Consider the following 27,613-nt stretch of genomic DNA (forward strand, 5'->3'; position numbering starts at 1 on the left):
AGAATTTATCCACTGGGAGAATTTCCCTGGCCACTGTCTTTCAAGATCACCTCAAGGTGGGGCTACAGTACAGCCACAGTTCATTTTCTGCTTGTACCCACATACCATTCTGACCTATCTGCCAATCAAATTTTGCTTTTTTTCCTCCTTTATCAAGTGGTCATAAAGGGACCCCACTTCCTGTGCAGCCATACGTATGGGCTGATGGAGAGGTGTTGATCCACAAACGGCAGATGATATGGATGTCTAGGCTACCTGCTGGTATAGCTTACTTGTGCTCCTGATCCTGCTCATACCCAATTCTGGATGTACTACTTCTGTTTTACTACTGAATTATTGCTGGGCCTACTCAACTTTATGTTTTGGTGGGTCTGAAAGGCAGAACCTAAATTACATAAGATAGGCTCATGATGAAGAATTTTGGGTCAACTTAAAAACATACAAAGGGAATAAAGCTTTTCAGCTCGTTCTGGAAATACACAAGGAAAACAGTTTGTTGATAATAAACTGGAAGGGAGGTCAGGCTACAGAATACTGTTAGGGCCTAAAAAAAAGGAAGAGAGAATGGTGTAGAAAAGTCTGATTTATAAAATTCCAGAGGAAGTGACGCCTGGGTGGCTCAGTTGGTTGGACGACTGCCTTCTGCTCAGGTCATGATCCTGGAGTCCCGGGATCGAGTTCCGCATCGGGCTCCCAGCTCCACGGGGATCCTGCTTCTCTCTCTGACCTTCTCCTATCTCGTGCTCTCTCACTGTCTCTCTCTCAAATAAATAAAATCTTAAAAAAAAAAAGAATATTATAAAATTCCAGAGGAAGGACTGACAAGTGGGTACAGAAATGGAGACAGCAAGCGTATTTGTGCACCCATTTATTTTTTATTTTTAAAAAGATTTTATTTATTTATTTGACAGAGAGAGATCACAAGTAGGCAGAGGCAGGCAGAGAGAGAGGAGGAAGCAGGCTTCCCGCGGAGCAGAGCCCAATGTGGGGCTCGATCCCAGGACCTTGGGATCATGACCCAAGCTGAAGGCAGAGGTTTTCCTACTGGACATCCAACAGTTTCATTTTAATGAGATTGGATACAGAATAATAATTTAATGTCTTTCGAGGTGGTTTAGCCAGGGTGCTCATGGGTGGTGCGAAGTAGGTTTCAGGAAGCCTGTTTACATTCTCACGCTGGCACCTTTTTGAGTCAAAGGCAGTGGAACAACTACTACTCGAACTAGGGCATCCGCCCTAAGTAACTCCATTCTGCTGCCCTTGACTAAGACGCTTCCTCATTTCCATCCAGCCCGTGACAGCCACCTGCCCACCTGCGCATGTAACTCTAAGGATGCCACAACGGCCCACTCTAGCGACGTGGGGTGCGCGGAGAGAAGTTGAGTGCTAAAACTCCGATCCTCGGAGGCCGTCTCAATACCCTGGTTATTAAGGGCGCTTGTGGGAGAGCCAGCTGAAGAGATCGGAGGTTTTGACGGCAGCTCCTTCTAGGACTCAGCAGGGTCTCCATTCACCAAAGGCGTCTACACCGTCCCGCCCTCCCGCCCTCCCCCTCCCCAACCTGGAGAGTCCCAGCACCCCGCCGAGGAAATGCCGAGACCCCATCCCACCCTACACTCAGATGACTGAAAGAGGCGACTCTCCCCCGTCTCAGACCAATTGAGCACCGCCCAAGAACCTAACTTGCACTTGGTCGCGCCCCCACGCGGGGTGGGGTCTGGCGGCCAGAATATGGCGGCGGCGGCGGGGGCAGGGTCTGCGGGTCAAACTCTGGGGCGCCCTTGACTAGCTCTCTGGTGCGCCACCTACCTTGCTAGCCCGGGGCCCGGCCCGCCGCACTGAGGGGCGGGAAGGAGCGGTGACGAGTCCTTGGCAGCGCCAATCAGCACCGAGGAGTTCGGGTCGCGCCCAATCAGGGCTCGGGCGGCCGCGAGGGGAGTAGGTTGTGGGCGAGCAGTGCATGTGGCGGACGCGGAACGCCCGGGACCTCACCTGCTGCCTTGACTGAGCCGCCCACCTTGCTGCTTGCCAGGAGCTCTACTCCCCGAGCCCCGGCGCCGGCTTGAGGACGCCAAGGAGGCAGGGGCCAACGGAGCCGCCCGGCCGTCGGCCCGTAGGGTTCCCGGCCCGAGCTTACGAACGCCTCTTGCCGCGGTGGCGGGGCCGCCCCCGCAGCTGTGCCATGACCGACTCTCTCCGCAAAGGGGACTCTTCCTCAGCGGTTGCTGCAGAGAGAGATGAAAAGCCTGTTAGATCGTGAGACGAGGTCGGGGTTGGCCAGTTAGGGGCACTCGGCCTCAGGCCGCCGCGCCTTCCCGGGCTCGTTCCTTCTGCCCTGTGAGAGAGGCCTAGTTCGCCTCCGGGCGCGCGGCGGGCACAGCGGCGGGCGGGGGTTGGGTAAGGGGGTCTGGGCGGGGCGCGCGCAGGCGGCATGTTCCTGCGGAGGCCGCCGGCCCTGGCAGCCTGGCTGGCGGGTGCGGCGGCGGCGGGGCGCGCGGGAGCGCGCGGCGGGGGCCTGCTCGCCCTGCTGGCCAATCAGTGCCGCTTCGTGACGGGCCTGCGTGTGCGGCGCGCGCAGCAGATCGCGCAGCTGTACGGCCGCCTCTACTCAGAGAGCTCGCGCCGCGTCCTCCTCGGTCGCCTCTGGCGCCGGCTGCGAGGCCGCCCTGGCCATGCCTCTGCCGTGATGGCGGCGCTGGCTGGCGTGTTCGTGTGGGAGGAGGAGAGGATCCAGGAGGAGGAGTTGCAGAGGTGAGCTCTGCGGCGAGGTGGTTTCTGTTCGCTGGGGTGGGGGCCGGTCAGGTTGGGAGGTTGGCACGGCGAACCCTGGGGCCTGCCTTTTGGCTCAGTGTCTCCCGTTTACCCGCAGGTACTGGAAGTGGCGATGCAGTAACTTGATCCTGTTTTAGCAAGACACGTTTTTTGTTTTTCTTCGTGTTAATTTCACGTGTCGGGTTAGGAATAACGAAGTATAGGTTAGCGTAGGAGGGAAGACTTTGAATAGGGAGCGTGACACCGAAGAAATAACCTTGTAAAAATTAAATTAGATATTGAAGGCATGTAACCCATCATTCACGTAATCTTTAACTCATCCAGAAAGGTGTTAACTCAAAACAGGTTTTAAATTTGACCTAAGGGTATGGTTATGCAATTACAAAATTACTTCATTCCTAATGGAATTTCGTGAGAAATGCCCGGAGGGCTCTTGTGTTATCGTGAGTCTTTCAGCTGGAAGGGATTTTTGTCTTCCTCAGATAAACCAGGAGCCCAGTATTTTAACCTGTAAAAATTAGGCCAGATTTTTGCTGCTTTAGCGAGAACTTAGGAAATACTGTTTCATTAGGCTCTGAAATCACGCTGTCATCTTCATCAAAACTTCTGTGAAAAAATGCGGTACCACCGATTGAATTTGTTAATCTGTGGTTTTTAAATTTGAGCCCTTACAGTTTTCAAGTAATCTCATGATTTAGCTCTGATTTGATCTAGCTCTTATTTATGGCGTCTTTGCATTTCCTTTAAACCGATACTCCTAAACTGCTCTTCCCTCCCCCTAAATTTGGTTCCTAATAAAATTTTATTTACAGAAATAGGTGATTGGTCCTAGACTGTGGTTTTCTGATTCTTTTATTAGTAGATCTTATTAGTTTATATAGATAGTAGATCAAAAATTTAATAGTTACCAAATGTCCACCTTGAGGGTATAAATGCAATTTAAAGTTATAACAGTCTTAGCCGTAAAAATTTTAATGTAATAAAGCATGATAGGTAGTTTGTCTAATTTCTGTTAGCATTTTGCAACTTGTCCATTGGTCTAATGAAACAGGCTCAGGTGTGAGAATATTTATGGGAGGAAAACTTTTAAATTAAGAAATTATCAATTAACTGAATTTTCATTCTGTTTTTGATGATGAAATATCCATGTTTCACAGTAGTCAAGTTTGGGAGGAAAATTCCCTGTTGGATCTATTTAGGAGAGAGGAGAAAGACCATAAAAGGGCTGGCTACCTGCTGAAAAGGGAGGGAAGATGTTTTGAGGTGGGAATTGAGTAGTGTTGGGGGTCCATGTGGTAGATGACATTCTTTGATTTAGCTTACTTCGTATGTTTTTATGGGCAGTATATCCTGGAGCCTCTGTTTAGTAGGTCTGCCATTAGCAGGAGCTGGAGAAGAAAACAAGATAAAGAACAAATACGGTAAACATTTGAGCCAGTAGTACTATCCACGGTAGTAGAAAGAGACCAGTTGATGACTAGGCCTGGTATTCAGTTTCCCTTTCTTCCCTCTTTGGGCTATTTCTGAAACCTAGGGGCAGTTCAAACATTTTTTATTCTAATCCAACTCCTGAAGAGGTATAGCTCTCTATTAACCCACTTGGGAATATCATAAACTCAGATTAAGGTCAGTCAGAACACTTAAGGTGCCTTTTTGATTCCCCAGAGTTGTTATTTATTTATTTATTTAAAGATTTTGTTTATTTATTTGACAGAGAGAGATCACAAGTAGGCAGAGAGGCAGGCAGAGAGAGAGAAGAGGGGGAAGCAGGCTCCCTGCTGAGCAGAGAGCCTGATACGGGACTCGATCCCAGGACCCTGAGATCATGACCTGAGCCACCCAGGCGCCCCAGAGTTGTTATTTAACAAAGGCTTTCATTTATGGTTTGTTTTCCAGTTCAGGCCTGAATTCAGTCATATACTTAAAATTTTGATGATGTCCGGGGCGCCTGGGTGGCTCAGTGGGTTAAGCCTTTGCCTTTGACTCAGGTCATGATCTCAGTATTCTGGGATCCAGCCCCACATCGGGCTCTCTGCTCAGTGGGGAGCCTGCTTCCTCCCCCCACTCTCTCTCTCTGCCTGCCTCTCTGCCTACATGTGATCTCTCTCTGTCAAGTGAATTAATAAAATCTTTTAAAAAATAAAAAAACTTCAAAAAATACTTTGATGGTGTCCATTTTGAGGATTTAAAAAAAAATGTTTGTTACCTTGCTAGGGTGACAAATATGCTGTTCAACTATATCTTGATTATAAAGTGGTTCTATAGGTTTCTCATGTTTCTAATATTTTGTCTCTTATTGAATAACTATTTTGGATTCAGATTAACTTTCTTTGCTTAAGTATTCAGTTTGCTTTAAAGGAGCCACTGCTGTGGTTGTCATAGCTAGTTTAGAAAATTTCAGATTTTGCTCTAGTGAAAGGATTTTGGGTGGCTTCCATAATAGAGCACGGTTGAATGTGCCTTGGGACGAGTGCATTTTTTTTTTCATTGTATAATGGAAGAAGAGCGTGATTGTACCATGGCCACTAAATCACAGCATTTGGTTCTTCTGTGCTGTTTCTGTACCTTCTTGTCCTAGTACTTTCTTTGAATGTATACTTTAATATGGTATATGTTTTCTCTTACGTTATTTGAGTACTATTCAGAATGAAAAGGGATAACTTTACTTTCGTTCTCTTGTGTTAAAAACATCTTAACAGATAGAATCTCATTTATCTAGTAATAGCAAGAAAATCTGAGAAAAGAACTAATTTGTACAAAGTGACTTTGACTGATGGGGACCAGGTGTAGAAATCCGGTCTTTTAATGCTTGGTCTATGATTCTTACCCAATTGGTTTCACTTAAGTCCAAACAATAACTTTCAGTCAGTATTTTTGGTACAGAATCACTCGTTCTGTGAGCCCAGGGCAGATTTTATGGAAAAGATATAGTAGTAATTTTTTATTGCTTTGAAACATTAAAAAAAAATTATAGAAGGGGTGCCTGGGTTGCTCAGTCGATTAAGCATCTCTCTTTGGCTCTGGTCATGATCCCAGGGTCCTGGGATTGAGTCCTGCATTGGGGCTTCTTGCTCAGTGGGGAGTCATCGTCTTCCTCTGCCTGCTGTTCCCCCTGCTTGTGCATGCTCGCCCATGTACTCTTTCTCTCTCTGACAAATAAATAAATTCTTTTTTTTAAAAAGTTGCAGGAACAAAAAGAGGAAGGAAGTTAAGAAATATGAAAGGCTCGGGGAAAATGTTCCATTAACCCCTCCTCTTTTTAAAAAAGTTATAGTCCGGGGCGCCTGGGTGGCTCAGTCGTTGATTGTCTGCCTTTGGCTCGGGTCCTGATCCCGAGGTCCTGGGATTGAGCCCTGCATTGGGCTCCCTGCTCAGTGGAGAGCCTGCTTCTCCCTCTCACACTCCCCCTGCTTGTGTTCCCTCTCTCACTGTGTCTCTCTCTGTCAACTAAATAAATAAAATCTTAAAAAAAAAAAAGTTACAGTCCATTGCTCCAGAAATTTGAGTAAATAAGTGCCAGTAATATTTCATAAAGAAAATTCTTTCCCATTTTTGTCTCTCAGGGCATTTAGAACAATTTTAACTTTTCAGTGTATTATTAACTAGATAAACGATCAGCAAAAAATCCTTTTTCTTTTTTGCCACTGTCAAAGATTATTTACTGACATATTCTTCTTAGAGCATCAGAATTACATAAAATCTGACTTGAATTTTTTGACATTGTCTTCGTTATTTTACCATTAACCAGTTGGCCCAGAATAGCAGTGAACTAGCTGATGTCTTGTATTTCTTTTGTCTCATGACAGATATATTTGAAAGTCTCTAACTTTGACAGTACTTTGGAATTTAAGGAGGGATTATGTGAAATGAGGCAGTTGTCTTGCTGGAATTATTAATTACAGGGATGGCTTCATTTGAATCATTTTGGACGTTTATATAAAAGTCTGTATACTGATGGCAGGACCTCCTACATGAGCCAAAACTTGTTATACTTATTACTCTGTTTTATTTATATATTTTTTTTAAAGATTTTATTTATTTATTTGACAGAGATCACAAGTAGATGGAGAGGCAGGCAGAGAGAGAGAGAGAGGGAAGCAGGCTTCCTGCTGAGCAGAGAGCCCGATGTGGGCCTCGATCCCAGGACCCTGAGATCATGACCTGAGCCGAAGGCAGCGGCTTAACCCACTGAGCCACCCAGGCGCCCTTATTACTCTGTTTTAATAGTTTTGTGCCTTCAGTTTCCATATCTCTCAGTCCAGCCTTTCTCACATATTGAAATGACTCTAGGTTTGGAGTTAGGGAAGTACTGGGTGTCTTGTCTTGATCCTCTTACTAATCTGCTGTTTCTATTTTGGGAATAATCTCTTTTGTCCTTTCTTATTTTTTAAGTCTCAGATAATAAGGTTTAGACACCCACCCTGTCCAAATAAGGATTTAGCACAGCAGGCTAAAGAGATGTATGGTGAGAGGTTTTCCTTCGTCCACATACACGATAGTGAGTCACTTTGGGTACCTGTGTGCTAATTAGGTCCGTTCTGTCAGTATTTAGAAGCTGAGACCCTTCAGAGATTGTTGAATCAGAGACAAGAATCATTTGCATTTTATGATGCAGTCTTGCACTAGCATTTAGTTTGTGTTATTTCAAGAATGAATGTCATGGCCTGCACAAGACATTTTTCTCCCCCTCTGGGGATTTAGTCTCATAATTTGAATCAAGGGCACCTAGTGACCTTTAATTATATAGGAGAGGTTGATTAAGTAATGGGTCTGAAGCTCTGTACCACTTCAGAAGGCCATTAAAAATATTGCATGCAGTCATATAGTTTAATTTTCTTAAAATCTTATTACTATGTAATTTTATGAGCCTCTGATGTACTTTTAATAAGGCATTTCTGCCCTTCATTATGTGATAAGAATGACATGGAAGGGTGATGCTTAATTTTTATTGAAGAATGCCTTACTAGTCCTGAAAAGTTTCATAATTGGTGCCATGTGATGCCTGAATTGTTCTCTAAGCAAGTCTAGCTGTGGTTTTGCTTTTGCTTTCTCCTGAAAGATCCTATTGTGTATTGTAAAGTTCCTTCCCTATTTCTGTGTTTGCAGTGAATCCTGTTTTGCAGTTTTTAATGCAAATTAAAAATTTTTAAAAATGGTTATACTTTTTTAGTCAGAACATCAGTATAAATTGTACTGGCTAGGGTTTTTATTTTATTTTTTTTATTTTTTATTTATTTTTTTTTAAGATTTTATTTATTTATTTGACAGAGAGAAATCACAAGCAGGCAGAGAGGCAGGCAGAGAGAGAGGAGGAAGCAGGCTCCCTGCTGAGCAGAAAGCCCAATGCGGGGCCTGAACCCAGGACCTGGGATCATGACCTGAGCCGAAGGCAGCGGCTTAACCCACTGAGCCACCCAGGCGCCCCTGGCTAGGGTTTTTAGTTGGAAATGAAGCTGATACTGCTTGACTTAAGCTGAAAGGCATTAATCAAAGGGATTAATTAAAGGTGTTAGGTCACTCAGGGCATTGACAAGAAGGCCAGAATACAGGTTGGCCAGGAGAACAGCCAGGACCTGCTGTAGGGATAATCTTCTTAGGGCAGTGTTGCTGGTTTTATTTACCCTAGATTGGTTGCACTGCTGGACACTCAGCTCCTTCAAGATCCCTGAGAATAATCTGCAAAAGATCCTGTGCCTTTCCTCAAGATTCATATCCTCTACCAGAAGTGTCTAATCAGCCTTACTTAAATTAGGTGCTGTTCTCTAATGCTAGGGCTTGAGAGGCGACTGTATCCCACCTATTTTTGGGATCCTCCCAAATATGAAAAGATATCGGGCAGTCAAAACAACAAAATGTCCCCTGTATAAATATTTTCATCTAAGTCCAAAGTTTAAAATTTGGAGAAATGAAATTTTAGAGCCAATAGAAACCTTCAAAAAATAATGTCCTAACTTTGTAGGTGGAAATAGAGAGGGCTTTACAGGTAAAACGACTTATATAAGATCACACAGCCAGTTGGCAGAGCCAGGACTAGAACACAGATCTTTATAGTCACCATCACTTAGGGTTGCTCTAAACTTTTAATCTTGGGTTACCAGTATGACTTTGAATTTTTATCTTTTAAAATGTATGAATGTAGTCTTTTAATAAGAATTTGAATTATTGGGGCCTACTTTCATTTTTACTCAATTTACTTAGTAAACATTTGAGTGCCTGATGTTTACCAGGTACTTGCTAGGAACTGAAAATACGGATATGAAAGACATTCTGGGACATTAGGGAATTCATAGTTTAGTAAAAGAGGCGGATACAGAGATGGACTAATTACAGTATAATGTGATACATGTCTGTACAGAATTAAAGTAAATATATATGGTTAACTCTGCCTGAAAGTTAACCTTGAACTTTTGGTGTGGTTTTTTTTTTTTTAAGATTTTATTTATTTGTCAGGGAGAGAGAGGGAGAGAGAGCGAGTGCGGGCAGACAGAATGGCAGGCAGAGGCAGAGGGAGAAGCAGGCTCCCTGCTGAGCAAGGAGCCCGATGCGGGACTCGATCCCAGGACGCTGGGATCATGACCTGAGCCGAAGGCAGCTGCTTAACCAACTGAGCCACCCAGGCGTCCCAAACTTTTGGTGTTTTGAAGGTTGAATAGGAGTAGGCATTTTAGACAGAGTGTATTAGAGTTGGTGTCTTCTTCAGTCTTAAATAGCAGAAGTTGTATATGATACAGACAGCGATTTTTCTTTCCTAACTGCTATTTTAGAGGTTAAGTGGAAAATACAAGCCATGGGGTTTTTTTTGTTTGTTTTTATTTTTAAAATAGTATTTATTTGAGAGAGAGAATGAGAGGTGGGCAGAGGGAGAGCGAATTTTAACCAGGCTCCATGTGGATAAGATTAAGATTCCCTCTCCTTTTGCCCACCCACTCATGCTTTCTCTTTAGGGGGAAAAAAAAACTTAAAATGTTTCAGATATAAAAAGACTTTAATATGAATGTTACAAATGCAGTTATATATTTTTTAAAGAGCTTAAAAGGAGAGCAAGAGAGCACACATGCAGTGCAGGGGGACCAGAGCAGAGGGGGAGGGAGGGACAGGGAGGAAGAATCCCAAAAAGACTCCCTGCTTAGCGCAGGAGCAGGAGCAGAGTCCTACGCAATTCTCCATTTTAGGATGCTGAGATAAGATCTCAGCCAAACCAAGAGTTGGTTGCGAAACTGGCTGAGCCACCCAGGCAGCCGCAAATATAGTTGTATTTAAGAAATAAAATACTATAGGTAAAGCCTCCTCTGTACCTTTACCCAGTCGAAATCTCCTCTGTCCCCCAGATTATCTCAGTTTGTTGTATTGCATTTCTTTCTATGTCTTTATATGTATTTGTCTCTAAAAGATATACAACAACACGAAGAATCTGGTATTATCTAGAATGTCTTAAAGCTTTAGGCAGCTCTGAACAAGATACTGACAAATGGAATCCAGTAAGATATGAAAAGGAACAGGAACAGTGGGATTTATTTCAGGAAAGCAAGGTTAATTCATCACATAAAAATCAATTTAGAGGCGCCTGGGTGCCTGCAGCTCAGGTCATGATCCCAGGGTCCTGGGATCGAGTACCGCATCGGGCTCTCCACTCCACGGAGAGCTGTTTCTCCCTCTCCCTCTTCTGGCCGCTCTGCCTACTTGTGCTCTCTATCTTTCTGTCAAATAAATAAATAAAATCTTATTTTAAAAAATCAGTTTAATACAACACTATTAATAGAAATAATATTAATAGAATGAAGGACAAAAATCACATAATCATCTCAGTATATGCAGAAAAGCATTTGACAGTTGAACCTCCTTTCATGATAAAAGAAAATAAAAAGCATTCAAGATGATAAAGGGCCTCTACAAAAAACACAGTTAACAGTGTAATGGTGAAAAACGGAAAGCTTTTCCCCTAAGATCAGGAATAAGACAAAGATGTCTGCTCTCTCCACTTCTGCAACATCGTACTCCCATGTTTTTGCTGAAAACTACAGAAGATCATTGTAAGAAATTTTAAAACACATAAACGGGAAGTTCTGTATTTATGTATCGGAAGACTTAATATTGTAAAGATAGCAATGCTAGTCAAATTGATCTATAAATTCAACACAATCCCTATCAGAATCTTAGCACACTACTTTGTGCCAGTTGAAAAGCTGATCCTGATACCTACATGGAAATGAAAGAGACCCAGAATGGTAAAATAAGTCTTAAAAAGGAGGACAAAGTTAGAGGACTCACTCTTTCTGATTTGAAAATTTAATACCAACCTGTAGTATAGTTCAGATATGCCATATCATTATGATATTGGCATAAGGATAGATATATGAATTGTTGGAATAAAATTGAGAATTTAGAGATAAACCCTAAACTTAATGGCCAATTGATTTTCTACAAAAATGCCAAGACAATTCAGTGGGGAAACAATAGTCTTCAGATGGCACTGGGACAACTGGAGGTATACATGCAAAGATAATGAATTTAGACCCTATACCTCACATCATACACAAAAATTAACTCAAAATGGATCAGAGTGTAAACTAATATGAAAACACTTTTTTTTAATACTAAAATTCTTAGTAGAAAATAACAGACATGACTCTTTATGACTTTGAATTAGGAAGCGATGGCTTCTTAGCTATAACACAGAAACATAAGCAATCAAAGAAAGTAGATGAATTGGACTTTATCAGAATTAAAGACTTTTATTCATCAGGGGTCACTATTAAAAAGCTGATGTTCTCTCACATAATGGAAGAAAGGATTTATAAATCATATCTGGTAAGGGACATATTCAGGATATATAAAAATTCTTATAATTCAACAATAAAAAGACAATCCAACTTAAAAATAGGCAAAGATTTCAGTAGATATTTCTCCAAAGAAGATACACAAATGGCCAATAAGCACTTGGAAATATGCTCAGCATCATTAGTTACTGGGGAAATACAAATCAAAGACCACAATGAGATATACTTCTCACACCCACTAGAATTGCTAGAATCAGGAAAATAGTTATTGTCTAATAACAAGTGTTTGCAAGGACGTGAAGCAGTTGGAACCCTGTTAGGAGTATAAAATGGTGCAGCTGCTTTAGAAACTAATTTGGCATTCCATTAAAAGGTTAAAAATAGAGTTGCCATGACTCAGCAAATCCACCCAGGAATCTGCTCAAGAGAACTGAAAACCTGTGTTTTTCAGAAAAACTTCTACACAAACGTTTATAGCATTATTATTCATAATAGCCAGAAAGTAGAAACAACCTAAATGCCCATCACCTGATGAATGGATAAACAAATGTGAGATATCCATTAAATGAAATATTCAACTTAAAAAAAGAGGGAACAAAGTATACCATTAATCAACTTTGAAAATATGCTGAGGGAAAAAAGCCAGACACTAGAGACTATATGTTGTATGATTCTCTTTATATGAATTGTCCAAAATAGGCAAGTTCATAGAGACAGAAAATAGATTAGTGGTTGTCAGAGGTTATAGGGAGGCAGGACTGGGGAATGACTGCTGATGCGTGTAGATTTTTGGGGGAGATGATGAAAATGTTATAGAGTTAGTGTTGGTGGTCATACAACCTTGTGAGTATACTAAAAATCATTGAATTGTAAAAAAATTGTAAAAAAGGATGATTCTTAGGAATGTGAATTATATTTTTAAAAGAAGAGGAAAAATACGTAATTGTTTAAATTTTATAATCAACCCCTGAGGTTGGTCCTGTTATCCTCATTTTACAGATTAAGAATAGAGACTAGGGGCTCCTGGGTGGCTCAGTGGGTTAAGCCTCTGCCTTTGGCTTGGGTCATGATCTCAGGGTCCTAGGATCAAGCCCCACATTGGGCTCTCTGCTCGGCAGGGAGCCTGCTTCCCCCTCTCTCTCTGTCTGCCTCTCTGCCTACTTGTGATCTCTCTCTCTGTCAAATGAATAAATAAAATCTTAAAAAAGAGAGAGAGAGAGACTAAATGTTTTAGTTAATGAACATTGGACCGGGATTCAAACTCAGGAACTTGAGTTTTCACTGCACTTTATACTCTTTCAAACCCACACCATTTTTTTTTTTTTTAAATTTTATTTATTTGAGAGATAAAGAGCACATGCGCACAAGCAGGGGGAGTGGGGGGGGGGAGAGGTAGAAGCAGGCTCCACATTGAGCAGGGAGTCTAATGCAGGGCTCTATCCCAGAACCCTGAGATCATGACCTTAGCCTAAGGCAGACACTTACTCAACTGAGCCACCCAGGCGCTCCAACCCACACCATTCTTACACAAGTCCTTCTGTAGACATTTCATTTTACAGGATTGACTACAGCCACCTGCACCATTCCTTTTGTTCTCCTTTTGCAGATCCATTGATGAGATGAAACGGTTGGAAGAAATGTCACATATGTTTCAGCGCTCTGGAGTTGAACGCCTCCCTCCAGAACCAAAATCACAGAGAGAAGGGAATGAAGATTCAGGGGGCAAAGAGCAACCATGGGAGATGGTGATGGATAAGAAACACTTTAAGCTCTGGCGGCGCCCAATTACAGGCACCCACCTTTACCAGTATAGAGGTGAGCCCAGCTTGGCTGCCTTGTAGGTGTGTTCCATGATGGGCCAGATGTGCAGGACTTCTGTTCTTCATACTCTCTAACTGTTCTGGTTGTTGCTCAGAAAATTTGCCATGGTTTCCTGTTTTTTGTTTTTCTTCTCCCAGATGACAAGCATCTCAGTGTCTTCATTACTGTACTTTGCTGTAGGTTGTCTTTGTCTTACTTTGCTGCCCCAATATGACGTCTAGTTTCTGAATCTGCCTTTAAGATCTGTCAGTACTCTATAATTGAAGTGCAGTTAAGCGATAGGAATAAGATGAGTGATGAGGGTGTGGTAGACATCTCTTGTTCTTCCTTGTCATTCTAGTTTTTGGAACCTACACAGATGTGACACCCCGGCAGTTCTTCAATGTTCAGGTGAGTAAATATTTCTTCCACTTACCACTGTCCACATGAATAATTTCTTCAACTCAGGACGTGCTTTCAGTACATCCGTCTGTCTCTGTACCCTTCATCTCATGTCTGATAGCATCTGGGTAAAGACTGGACTTACCATTCTTTCTCTGGTGGAATGAGCGCAGTTCTGTCCTCTCACAGGGCTGTTGGGAAGATTAAATAGAAGAATGTATTTGAGTGATTTTAGTATACTTTATAAGGTTTTATGGTTATTTTTTCCTAAATAATTCAAGGGCAAGTTCCATGTGTGGCCCTTTATTCCAAAATCCTTCAGTGTGTATTTCCTAAAATTAGACATATTCTCTTAACCATGGTGTCATTATCAAAGTCTATAAATTTAACATGGATGCAGCTCTTATGTTATCTTCTGCTTGTATTGTGGTTTTTATCTATTGACGCAGTAATGCATAGCATTTTCCTCTTCAGTACAGATCTAGTCAGATTTAGTAATCTGGAACATTTCCATAGTGAAGGTATTTATTTAATAAAGATGAAGACTGTCTCTTCAAAGACTGCTTTCTTCCTTGGGGGGAAATGTATGAAAAGGAGAGATGGGATCATCCAGAGTTCTATTAAAAAAATATTCTCCTTGGATATTTCACTGTTTTGTCAGGCTTTTGGTAATTAATTGATCAGTATAACATCCACTAGTAATATGCTAGTGCACATTTCCCCCACCAAGCACTGAATTTTACCAGTTTACACTGAATTTTTGTTGGTTTGGATTTGTATGTGTCTTACTTTGAAATTCCCTACGTAGTAGTCATGCTAGAAATTAAAAAATATGTTACTTGCATTCATTTGTGTGAGGTGTCTGCTCATACTTTTGGGATTTTTGTCTGTTTAAAACTTTAAAAAATTGTTTCGCCTTTACACATACTATATTTTCCCTAGACATATCTCTCACAGTATTTTTTTTTCTTAACATTTCCTCTCCTTTGCCTTTTTTTTTTTTTTTTTAAAGTAAGATTAATTTCAGGTAATGCTATTGGTCTGTAAGAAAGAATTTTAAGAGACTTACCTATAGTAAACACAGCAATGTCTTTCACATTTTGTCACTTTTAGGTTCAGTAACTGTTTCAGAATCCTTGGGTCAGAGGTCCAAGAATCTGGAGAAGCTTTCTGCAACTTTGTTTTGGATTTCCTGGGTCTTCATATCTTTTCTCTTTCTGCAGCTGGATACAGAGTATAGAAAAAAATGGGATGCCCTGGTAATCAAGCTGGAAGTGATTGAGAGGGATGTGGTTAGTGGTTCTGAGGTTCTTCACTGGGTAACCCATTTTCCTGTGAGTATTTTTACTACTGTTTTTAGTTTTGTCACATCCATTTGGGGCAGAACACTAATTCTGCCTATCCTTTTCTTTAGTATCCAATGTACTCGCGGGATTATGTTTATGTTCGACGGTATAGCGTGGATCAGGAAAACAATGTGATGGTGTTGGTGTCACGGTATGTGTGGTTTCCTGTGGCTCCTGCTCAGTTCCTTTAACTGTCCTTCAAATATGTCTGCTGGGAGTTTGCATGTTCTCAGTGCTGTTATGAGTGATGCTAGGACCCCATCCATCCCAGGTAGACCATTAGTGGGCTGTGACTGGTGACCACAGTTTAGGAAGATTGAAGGGATCTATGTAAGCTTTTCATTAAACCATTTCTTTAGTTCCTTTGTGTTGATAATTTAAAAAGGGAACTGTTCTCCTCTTCAACACGAAGCCTCGTGAGCCAGGAATCACCAAGGAAACTCACTTGTTTTTAGAACTTAGTTTGTATTCATTCATTTTAGTGACTCTTCTGTTTTATTTTAAAAATTAAAGCCAGCTTTCTAGATTTTCCTCTTAACTATAGCTCTCATGCTGTTTTCTTGTATGTAGACATTACTGAGAGTTTCCTTAACTTTTCTCCTTACCAGTGCTGTGGAGCACCCTAGTGTTCCAGAGTCTCCAGAATTTGTAAGAGTCAGATCGTATGAATCCCAGATGGTTATCCGTCCCCACAAGTCATTTGATGAGGTGAGTTTTATATCATCCAAGAGATGATGTGTAGTGGCTTTGGATCTTTTGTCTTTTGTCTGAACCGAGAAGGGCAGTGGTTCTCAAACTTGGCATGCATCAGAGTCTGCTGGAGCTTAATAACATACAGTGCTTGGGTATGGCCCAGAATTCTCATTTTTAAGAAGTTCCCAGGTGAGGCTGATGCTCCTGGTTTGGGAACCACTGTTATAGGGTGACATAGCTGGAAGATTGCCCAGGACAGAGTACTAAGCACCCACTGACCCCTGTTTGTGTGAGAGACAGGAGAAGACAATGGTCTGTCATTAGCATTCTTCAGAAGCTGAAGGGAGCACCTTTTCCATCAAAATTTCACCACCATTGGCAGAACACTTAAAACCTTTCTGGACTTTCCTTTCCTTGTCTGTAAAATGAGAGCGTTAGAGTAATCCTCTCGGCCTTCTTTAAAATTCTGTTGACCTTTCTTTGAGAAGAATATTTTTCTCAGCTTAGGGAGTGTTGATTTTTTAAAGCCAAATTTGTGTTGAGTTTACATATTGATTTCACTGGTTGCTGTTTTAGTTGTATTTCACTTTATAAAGGCTTTATTTCTCCCCATTACTTTTATTTTTGAGCTATATGAACTGTGTGCTTTAGTATGGTTTTGTTTTCAACAAGTTGTTCTATTTATACTCCCTGAAGTGGAACTTCAAATACGACAGAAATGGTGGTTCATTTCAGTCAGTGTGGTGTTACACTGTTTTTTAACTGGGAGATCTGTGTGTTTACTTGCATGCTATTTTTAAAGATTTTTATTTATTTATTTACTTCATAGACTGAGATCAAAGTAGACAGAGAGGAAGGCAGAGAGAGAGAGGAGGAAGCAGGCTCCATCCCAGGATCCCGAGACCACAACCCAAGCTGAAGGCAGAGGCTTTAACCCACTGAGCCACCCAGGCGCCCCTGCATGCTATTTTTAGAGCAGTGTTTTTCAAACCTGGGATTGCTACCCATTAGTGGAAGACAAAATTAATTTAGTACATTATGATCCGCTTTTAAAAAAAAGAATACATAGAATAGAAATCATCCAAGTGTAACCATATTTCATGAGACTTCAGTTTTGTAAGTATGTGTGAATGTGTGTGTAGGAGGCTGAGAGAGGGAACTGGTTTCAGTGCATAAAGGATTATTTACAGTGTGTTACAGTTAAAAATGTTTGAAAGTCCTTGCTTTAGAACACAGAAAACAAGAAGCAAGGCTACTGTCCATGTCTTGTCTCCTTTAGGAGGGGGATCCTGGGTCAGGCTGAAGATAGTGTGGGAGGTCGAGTTAGGCCTCACTTTTCCCTTTATGTTGCTTTCGAAATTTGGACCTTGTCTATTAATTTCCTATTTGAGAAAAACTGAATTGAGTTCCAGCATTGCTACCTTTAGAAACTGTGACCGTGAAGCAGCTAAGGCATCATTTAGCACCTAGCAGAGTGTCTTGCATCTAAGTAGGGACCCAGTAAACAATTTCTTTTAGCTGATTTGGGGTAACAATAAGAGTTATCTATATAGTTTTTTTAGTGTATTTGTCACAAGCTCTTAAGAAAAAGGTAAGATTCGAGCTAGTTCTTGTGAAAAGGCAAACTGGAGAAAACAGGAAATGCAGAGGACACGATATACCAAAGATGAAGACAGGAATGAGCCATGGATATGTTCAGAGACTCACCACTTAGAAAGGAAGTTTGGGATTAGGGAGGAGTGATAAATTACATTGACCATGTACAGAGAGTACTTGAAAATCAGGCAGCTGCATTTGGACTGCCGGATGGAAAGTAGATCCTTAAGCCAGGGTATGGTGTTCATTTGTTTTACTTCTTTTTTTTTTTATTTTTTTTTTAGATTTTATTTATTTGTTTGACAAAGAGCACAAGTAGGCAGAGCTGCAGGTTGAGAAAGGTAGAAGCAGGCTCCCTGCTGGGAGCCGGATGGAGGCTTGATCCCAGAACCCTGGGGTCATGACCTGAGCCACAGACAGATGCTTAACAGTTATGCCACCTAGGTGCCCCTGTTTTACTTTTTATTAGGGAAAATTTGAAATGTATATGAAAGATAAAGAAGTAGAATAAAGAACCTTCTGTATATATCCCCAGCTCCAACAGGGATCAACTTCTGGCCATACTTGTTTTATCTGTATCCTTTCTTATCTCTTTTTGCTGCTGTCCTGATTATTTTGAATAAGTTTCTAGCTTTGCTATAAAAGAAACCATAGAAGAATTCTTCTATAGATACTTCAGTATTTATCTTGAAAAGAAAAGAGATTTTTGAAAACATAACCTCGGTATCCTAATAATCCCTAATATCAAATAGTCTAGTTAGTGTTTGAATTTTCCTGATTGGCCATGAATTTTTTGGGGAGTTCATTTATTTGAATCAGGACCCAAGTATGATTGAGACACTGAAAATTTGTTCATAATATCTTTTGAGTCTTTTGAGTCAGTCAGTTTCCCCTCCTTTTTTTTCCCCCCTCAATTGTATTTGTTTAAGAAGCAGGGTTCTTTGTCCTGGATCTTGATGATTGTGTCCTAGTAGTATCCATAGTGTCATCTAACATATTCCTATGTCTCCTGCCTGTCTTTGTTGGGTATTGATTAGTTACTGTTTAATCCTGAGGCTTAAATAAATTCTGGTGTGGGTTGTTTTGGGCAAGAGCATTTTATTAGAAGGCAAGTGACGTTTGATTGTCTCTTTCTTTGTGAATTTAGAAATGATTGATTATTGCTGAGATCCATTATTTTAGTCAGTCAGTGTGGTGTAACAAAATGCTGTGGTATAACAAAATGCTGATTCTGTAATTTCTTTATTTCCACATATTAAAATACATTAGGGAAAAAATTTCTCACTGTTTCTTTTCCTTTAGTTTACATAGGAAAGGGAAGTAAGAGAAGGTTGATTTGTTTCCTTTATTTATGAGTTTCAAAATAATGAATTGGTTCTTTCAACCAAGGATCCTCCAGAGGTTAAGTTTTGGTTTTGTTTTAAAGAAATACCATTAATCTTTGCTATAGAAGAACCAATGGAAGACTTAAATAGATATTTCAGTTATTTATTTTATTTGTAATTTTTTTGATATTTTTAATTTTTTTAACATGTTTTTATGTTTTTTTTAACATGTTTGGTTAGTTCTAATCCAAAAGTTATTCTTTTTTTTTTTTTAAGATTTTATTTATTTATTTGACAGAGATCACAAGTAGGCAGAGAGAGAGGAGGAAGCAGGCTCCCTGCTGAGCAGAAAGCCTGATATAGGGCTCCATCCCAGGACCCTGAGATCATGACCTGAGCCGAAGGCAGACGCTTTAAACCACTGAGCCACCCAGGCGCCCCTAAGCATCCGACTCTTGATTTTGGCTCAGGTCATGAGATTTGGCCTGGCATCAGGCTCCCTGCTTAGCAGGAAGTCTGTCTACTTGAGATTCTCTCTCTTTCTGTCTCAAATAAATCTTAAAAAATAAAATTAAAATAAAAAAAAAATACCAGAACTTGGCTTCTAGGAATACTTACAGCTATTGGCTTGTTCATTGTCTTTAGACCTTTTCAGAGGCTAGAACTAAGTAATAAATGCTGCTTATTTGTTTTAAAGATAAATCTTAAGGTGCATGCTAATATTTTTAATCCGTGTTTCAGACTGGAGAGGTTTTATTTATTAAGATTTTATTTATTCATTTGACAGAGAAAGTGAGAGAGGGAACACAGGCAGGGGGAGTGGGAGAGGGAGAAGCAGGCCTCCCACAGAGCAGGGAGCCCAATGCGTGGCTCAAACACAGGACCCCGGGATTATGACCTGAGCTGAAGGCAGACTCCTAATGACTGAGCCATCCAAGTGCCCCTGGAGAATTTTTATTTATATTTTATATCTTACATCGATCACCTTTACCTGTGCTGGAAAATTCAACTCAACTCATCACCGAAACATAACTACTCATTTGCTTTAATCTGAAATATACACGAACCAGCCTCAGGATAATACACCAAGATCACTAGTGATGTGATTTAAAATTTGTATTTTTTTATCCTTAGGATGTGTACACAGTGTACAAAATACTAGTTTTAAAGTTACTTGAAATAGGTGCTCTCTTTGTGCTCTTTCCTGCTGACTCAGTTCATAGTTAGGTTCCCTATTTTCTATTTTGCTTTCAGTTTTTAGATATTGCTTTTTAAATTTAATTTTGTTTTATTAAATTATGAAAAAGTTTATGCTCCTGAAGTCAAATGTGTAAAATAAAAACTGTTCAGAGTGATTTTGTTTATATCCCTATTCCTTTCTTCATCCAGTGGGTAATCACTGTTTTTGTTTGGTTTCCTTTTTTAAAATATAAGCAGTGGTGGATGAGAACCCAGGTCTCTTGACTTCCCAGTCTGTTTTATGGGAAGAATAAAGTCTTTTATATGTATTAACTCATTTAGCCTTAGAGCCAGCCTTTGTGGTGGATACTGTTGTTTCCACTATACAGGTTTTACCTCTCCTTTATCTTTTTTTGTAAGATTTTATTTCTTTATTTGTCAGAGCACAAGCAGAGGAAGTGGCAGGCAAAGGGAGAAGCAGTCTTCTCTCTGAGCAAGGAGCCCAACACAGGACTCAGACCGAGGACCCTGGGATCATGACCTGAGCCAAAGGCAGATGCTTAACCAACTGAGCCACCCAGGCATCCCTCTCCTTTCTCTTTACTTCCATAGTATTCATTTGGTATCTCTGTTATGGCATCTCTCTCATTAGTTGAAAGCTCTTGAGGGCAGGGACTAGTACATTTTTGTTTGCTCTAAGTACCTAGCACAGTGCCAGACATGAAGCAGACATACATATATTTATTTTTAATGTATTTTTTAATGAATATATTTGATGGAGAGAGCGAGCACAAGCAGGGGCAGCAGCAGAGGGAGAGGGAGAACTGGGCTCTCCGCTGAGCAGGGGGCCTGATGCAGGGCTAGACCTCAGGACTGTGGGATCGTGACCTGAGCCAAAGGCAGGCACTTAAGTGACTAAGCCACCGAGGTGCCCCTGAAGCAGACATTTAAATACATGTTGAGTAAATAAATAAAAGATTACACAGTTCATGTTGAGTAAATAAATAAAAGATTACACAGTTCATTGGGGGGGGGGGAAAGGATGGACTTTGGAGTAAAAAGCATGGTAATTTAAAGTGTAGTTCTACCACCTGGAGTTGTGGCCAATCTGCTTTAAAAAGTGCAGACATAAAAGTGGTTATCTCTAACTCCTTTGTGTGGAGCATAATTGGTACAGATCTCTCCTAGGATCAAGACCCCTGGAAATCTTAATCCCCTGTCCTTCACTGTAATAGGCAATGAGAGGGCTGAGCCAAAAAGAGTGGGTGCATAGGCCCTGCAGTCAGAATTTTGGGTTTATCTTGGCTGTCATTGAGTATGTAGGTAACCTTGGGCAAAGTTACTTCTTAGTGCTCAGTTTCTTCCTCTGTTAAATGAGGTAACAGTACCTACATTATAGGATTGTTCCAAGTTGGAAGCATTTCACCATTAAGTGCTCTATAAATGTTTGCTGTTATTAGTCATAGTAGTAGTAGAGTTTATACCATTTTGGTAAAGATGAAGACCTTTGACTATTTGAAGATATGTGTTGGAATTTTCAAGACCAACCCACATTTGAGAATTAGCTAGAAGGACTCATAGGACTCAGCATATAGTTGTACTCATGACTCAGATGTATATAGTCATATAGTAAGGATACACACCTGCATCATAGGGAAGAGACCTGCAGAGTCTAGGAATCCACATGTAGGCTTCCTCCTGCTCTCTCTCCTGTGAGAGGTCACACAGAGTACATTCTCCTTCCAGCAACAAAAATAGAGCAACATGTCTGTGATGTTTCTGCCCAGAGAAGCCCTTGAGAGGGTCAGCACCCAAGATTTTTACTGAGGGCTGGTTACATAGGGATACTTTTCATAGCATATACCAAAATTCCAGATGCACCAGAAAGAAAGCAGGTATTCAGCATAAACTGTAGTGTTTGCATGAACAGACAAGACACAGGGGTCACTCTTACCACTTAATTGTTGACTGGGAATACTTGGAACCAAGTTCCCAGACACCACCTGAGCGCCAACCTTGTAGGCTGGCCTTTCTATGGATAGCAACCTATGCAGTCTTCAGTATATTACTCCTTTTTTGCATAGGGTAAAAAATTGACAGTCTGCTCCAGAATCAGATTGTGATTATTCTGTGGTACTGGATGTGGAAGCTATTATGGTGGGTAATTTTTTGCTGTTTTTCTTTTCCAGAATGGCTTCGACTACTTGTTGACATACAGTGACAATCCCCAGACTGTGTTTCCTCGCTACTGTGTTAGTTGGATGGTTTCCAGTGGTGAGTGGGTACTTGTATACAGGGCCTGGGACCTGGGCTGAGCATTTTGTTTTTCTCTAGCTCTAAGCGGCAAGCAAGAGGATTAGTGCTTGTCTCATGGGAGCACTATCGGGGAAATTAAACATCTTCCAAGCCCATTCTTTTTTTTTTTTTTTTTTTTTTTTTAAAGATTTTATTTATTTATTTGACAGAGAGAGATCACAAGTAGATGGAGAGGCAGGGAGAGAGAGAGAGAGAGGGAAGCAGGCTTCCTGCTGAGCAGAGAGCCCGATGTGGGACTCGATCCCAGGACCCCGAGATCATGACCTGAGCCGAAGGCAGTGGCTTAACCCACTGAGCCACCCAGGCGCCCCCAAGCCCATTCTTGAATATTGCAAAGATATTGAAGCCTCCTGCTAAGCTTTGGAAGGATGAATATTGTGGAGTTTCAGAAAGTAACATGTGCCCAGAAGGGAGTTTTGAGAACATTTGCTTAATTCCTTAAATGTGGACTGTGTATATTAATGCACTTAAATATTTTTTCTATTTAGATACATTTTGGGAGCCAACTATGACTTACAGGTTGTTAATCGGGCTGTGATCTCTTTAAGAAGGAATTGGCTCCCTGCCATGAAAGAAACAGGCCATCTAATTTTGACCCTATTTTTGGTTTGTATTTCAGCCTACCCAAATTTCTCTCTCTCCCACCAGGCATGCCAGATTTCCTGGAGAAGCTGCACATGGCCACTCTTAAAGCCAAGAACATGGAGATCAAAGTAAAGGACTATATCTCGTCTAAGCCTCTGGAAACCGGTAGTGAAGCCAAAGCTACCACTCCGTCTTCCGAGCGGAAGAATGAGGGTAGTTGTGGCCCTGCCCGGATCGAGTATGCTTGAAAGGCTTTGGGATAAGAAAGGACAGGCTGCTTCTAGCCCTGTCTCGGTCCCTTATCTGCTACAGAACGGGGACATGTATTAGAAGGCATCTGCTGTAACTGCCAGTGCAAGATAACTCAGTAACTGGTGTCCGATTGCATTCAGAGCCCTTACTGCTCTTTATCAGAACAGAAGAAGGAGGCATCCATGGGGGCGTTGTCATATTCTCAGGCCAAGCATCTTGCAATTCAGTATTTCGCTGAGCTAATCTGGAACAAACCTCTCACCTCAGGCCAGAAGGGGACAACTTCTTTTTGCTTCCTTTGAGTAGTTTGCTCTGCCAACATTCCAGTTCCCACCATTGGTTCTGCAGCACTTGGGATTTCCTTCAGTTCTGAAGATCCAAATGGAAAGTGTAGTTGGCTGGTTGAGTCTTCAGTGAGGGGGCATTGGGAGTGTTCTTGGTAACAGTTCTAGTGTTGAATGGATGTGAACTGTTGTTTGGCAGTGTAAGTGCCTTGTCCTCACCCTGCTTATATCTTTAGGGACATCAAGTTTGTACCAAGAAATTTTCTCTCTGCCTCCCAAATACCACCCATTGACTTGCCCTACCCAAAGCAGTTTCCTTTGCATTGGCCAGTTCTTCTGTATTCATGCACTGTATGTATTTGGATCATCGCCTCCTTCCTTAGCTCATTCACCAAGAACACTGGGAAATGAGTCCTTTCAGATGGTAGCTTTCTGTGTTATCGATGTTTCGATAGGGTTAATGGCAATGCTCAAAAACATCACACTTTAGGGTTGTTGATTTTTTTAAACCTTTGTGTCAAGTAGGAATTGGGAAGTGAAATAGGATTTCTCCATCATCCCACTGTACAGAAAACACCATTTTGATTCAGGCATTATTTTTACACTTCAGGTTTGACTGGATGCTGAGGACTTGGCCATCTTGGAAGGCTAAAGGCAGAGGAATGGGGGTTGGGCCACTCCCTTGTAGCTCTCAGAGCTGTAGACAAGCCATGTGAACAAATAGATGTAATCTTTCCCCAAATACTAATATAATGGGGATGTGGTTTACGTGAACCTCTTGTTCCTCTGAAAAATTTTTCTCCCTCTCTTCAGAGTTAAAGTGAAAGCAAACTATGCTGTTTGGGTAAAGTCACAATCAGATACTATCAGTTTGGCCTCATTGATTTTGCTTTGGTCACGCTGCAGTCTGACAGGAGAATAGGGATCAGGTTTTCAATACTCCCTCCTCTTTTCCCCTTACAATTTAAATGGCTGGATTTTCCCCTTTTTTCCCCACTTGCTATCCTTTGATGTTGAAAAGGGGATCTAAACTTCAGACTGACTTAAACCCCTTGACTTTTTTGTTGCCTGTTAAGTTTTGTGCCAAGGAAATGACTATCCCCATCTTTCATGTCTTGCCTTCTCTGAGTGGTTGGCAGAACAGAGAGATACATCGAGCAGTTCCAGCTTCTTTTTCACTGATCATTTCTCTCTTCTCATCCCCAGGACTTGACAGAAGCCAGGGAAGGTTTCCCTGGGTTACGTCTGAACTTAGCACCTGTGATTATTGGGGCGTGGATGGGTGTGGGCAAGAATGTGTGAATGCACAGGTGTTAAGGAGCTGTGTTGCTCACGTTCTGATTTTTGGCAACTTGACTCTGTACTTGGGGTCGGTCTGTACGGTTACTTATGTCATTGTAATGATTTCACTTCTAACTGTGACGTTTTTATCAAATGTGTGAATAAATATATAAAGATTGGTACAAAAGAGTGTTTGTCTTTGGACATATGGTGGTGAGAAATCTTGTATATTGGGCTTATTGTTTCTTCCTGATCGGAAAGTTGAAGAACTGTTTCTACTTAGGGTTGACAGGTGGAAGTACCAGGATGTGGTTTTCCTTGGGTAGGGGCTGACACACAACTGACCACTTGACCTTGACCATCAGCCATTCCCAGGTGACCAGTTTGGCAACTGAAACTATCTATTTCCACTTCCTTGTCTTGATCTGATCTACTAACCTATATCGTTTGCTTTTAAAGAAGGATCAACTTGAGGAAATAGTGTTCGAGCTTTGCTGATGGTGAGACTTGGGAGGAAGCAAGGAAAGGAGAGGATTTGAGCAAGCCAGGTCTAGTGTAGGAGGCCGACCAGGGCTCTGGCTGGAGAGGGAAGGTGGTGAGCTCAGACCCGACTTGACTTGGTGGGAGTGGGGACAAACCGGAGTGTCAGTTTGTTGCAAGGCAGTTGATACATTAGAGACACTTGAGAGCATAACCTGAATTTTGAGTTTATTCTGCCTGTGGGAAACAATAGGTGAACAAAATGTACACCTGAACTATTAAAACTCTTCAAATTATTCTAAGATCGTCATTGGAAAGGCATCTGTACTTGTCAGTTACTTCTTAGACATTGTAATGCTTATGGGTGTACATGTGTCTGTATAACCTTAAATTTGGAACGTTGGTGCTTCTGGCCTCTGTCCTGCTGCGGAGGCCTGTCCGTGCACGTGGCATCCCTGATGTGGTTCTCTAGGTTCTGTATTAACACTTCCACTGAGAAGTACCTGAGTTCTGAGAGCAACATTTCCGTTGTTGGACAGCTCTTTTAAGAAGTTCTTTACGTGGAGACTAAATACGCCACCGCAACGTCTACCAGTGGGTCAAGCCCTGTCTTCGGAGCGACACAAGGAAAACGTTTCCATGGGATAGGACTTCACATTCTTGAAGGCAGTGTTCATCTGACCCTAACCTTTTCCCAGACTTTATGTCACCAGCAGCTTCAAAAGCCCACCCAACTCTATTTTGGAAAAATTGAAAGTAATAAAACCTTGTATACTGTTTCCCCTGCCATTGCTGGTTGTTAACTTGCTATGGTGTGTGCTTTGTCTTTATATATACACTTTGCTGTGGATTGAACTGTGTCTTCCTAAAATTCATAAGCTGAAGTCCTAATTCATATCCTGAGTCCACTGTAATAGTGTTGGAGGTGGGGCCTTTGGGAGATGATTAGATTTAGGTGAGGTGGTGAGGGTGGAACCCTCCATGATTAATCTCCTTATAAGAAATAACAGAGGTTTGCTTGTTCTCCCTCTCCACCATTGTGAGGACACAAGGTAGCTGTTGGCAAGCCAGGGAGAGTGCTCTCACTGGGAACAGAATTGGGCAGCATTTTGATCTTGGCCTTTTAGCATCCCAAACTGTAAGAAATAAAGTTGTGTTGTTTGAGCTATCCAGTCTACGGTATTCTGTTACAGCAGCCTGAGTAGTTTCCATGACCTTTTGAAAATAAGTTGGAAACATGGTAGTATTTCACCCTAAACACGAGCATGCTTTTTTACAATAACGATGTTCTTTGTAACCATACTAACTAGTAGCACACACATTACATACTATGTAATATTCTTTTTTTTTTTTTTTAAGATTTTGTTTATTTGACAGAGCCACAGTGGGAGAGGGAACACAAGCAGCGGGAGAGGGAGAAGCAGGCTTCCTGCCAAGCAGGGAGCCCGATGTGGGGCTCGATCCCAGGACCCCAGGATCATGACCCGAGCCAAAGGCAGGCGCTTAACTGAGCCACCCATATTCTATGTTTTTAACAAATTATTTTTTAGAGAGAGAGTATGAGTGGGAGGGGCAGAGGGAGTTTTAAGCAGACTCCACACTGAGTGTGGAGTGAGATTTGGGCCTTGATCTCACATTCCTGAGCTGAAACCAAGAGTCAGATGCCTAATGGACTGTGTCACCCAGGTGTCCCTTAATACCTGATTTCAGTTCATAATAAAATTTACCCAGTTGCCCCCCAAATTCAGCACCCCTTCCCCCACCAAATCCAGGATCCAATTAAGTATGATGTGTTGTGTCAGTAGCTAAGTAGCTAAGTCAAAAGCCTGCCCTTCATTTGTAGTATAGCTTCCTGTGTAGTATAGCTTCACACAGTATGGTGGGTGTAGTGCAGTGGTTCTCAAACTTGACTGTACCTGGGAGCTTTGAAAATTCCCATGCCACGGTCTCACCCCCGACCAGTATTACATCAGTATTGCTGAATGTTAATGCAATCAAAAGAAAAAAAAGGCTATAATCTCGATCTGCACATTTGAATATGTGCTAAGGTATCATTAACTTGTCCCCAGTCTTGTCACACTGTGGCTTCTGTTGGGCTTGGGATCAACTAATAACAACCACCCTTACTGAGCACTTGGGGGCCGGACACCACCCCTCATGATTGTGTGCAGGATCTCATCTAATCCTACCACAGCCCTTTGAGTTAGTAGCTATCCTTGTTTTAGAAGCAAGGAAATGCCATTAGAGGTTAAGGAATTCTCTTGCTCAAGGACACACAGGAGGTGACAGAGCCCCGAAGCAAGACCTAGCTTTGAGCTCTCCCAAAGAACCCTCTAAGCAGCATGTCTTCATACTTAGGTTAGTTTCTCGTAAATACTGTCATGCTAGATTCCTTCCCAGAGTGGCTGACTTACTTGGGAACCTGGATCATGGATTTCCTTCTTAACTATTCTTGTTAAATTTTACATGGTTTAAGCCACCTCCATACCCGCTAGTTCAACCATCCAGTTGCTAATTGGTGGTGC

At 41.6% G+C, this 27,613-nt stretch overlaps 1 protein-coding gene across 1 annotated transcript; it reads left to right on the top strand.

Annotated features, from left to right (window-relative positions):
* The first annotated feature begins 1,915 nt into the window (after positions 1-1,915).
* Positions 1,916-26,256, top strand: STARD7 (StAR related lipid transfer domain containing 7). Its single transcript, XM_047747191.1, has 8 exons — positions 1,916-2,751; positions 13,156-13,364; positions 13,711-13,760; positions 14,975-15,085; positions 15,166-15,248; positions 15,706-15,805; positions 22,080-22,164; positions 22,855-26,256. The coding sequence occupies exons 1-8, from the start codon at positions 2,432-2,434 to the stop codon at positions 23,037-23,039; spliced, it is 1,143 nt and encodes a 380-aa protein (XP_047603147.1). The 5' UTR covers positions 1,916-2,431; the 3' UTR covers positions 23,040-26,256.
* The last annotated feature ends 1,357 nt before the right edge of the window (positions 26,257-27,613 follow it).

The sequence above is a fragment of the Lutra lutra genome, chromosome 9 (genome assembly GCF_902655055.1).
Source record: "Lutra lutra chromosome 9, mLutLut1.2, whole genome shotgun sequence".
NCBI lineage: Eukaryota > Metazoa > Chordata > Mammalia > Carnivora > Mustelidae > Lutra > Lutra lutra.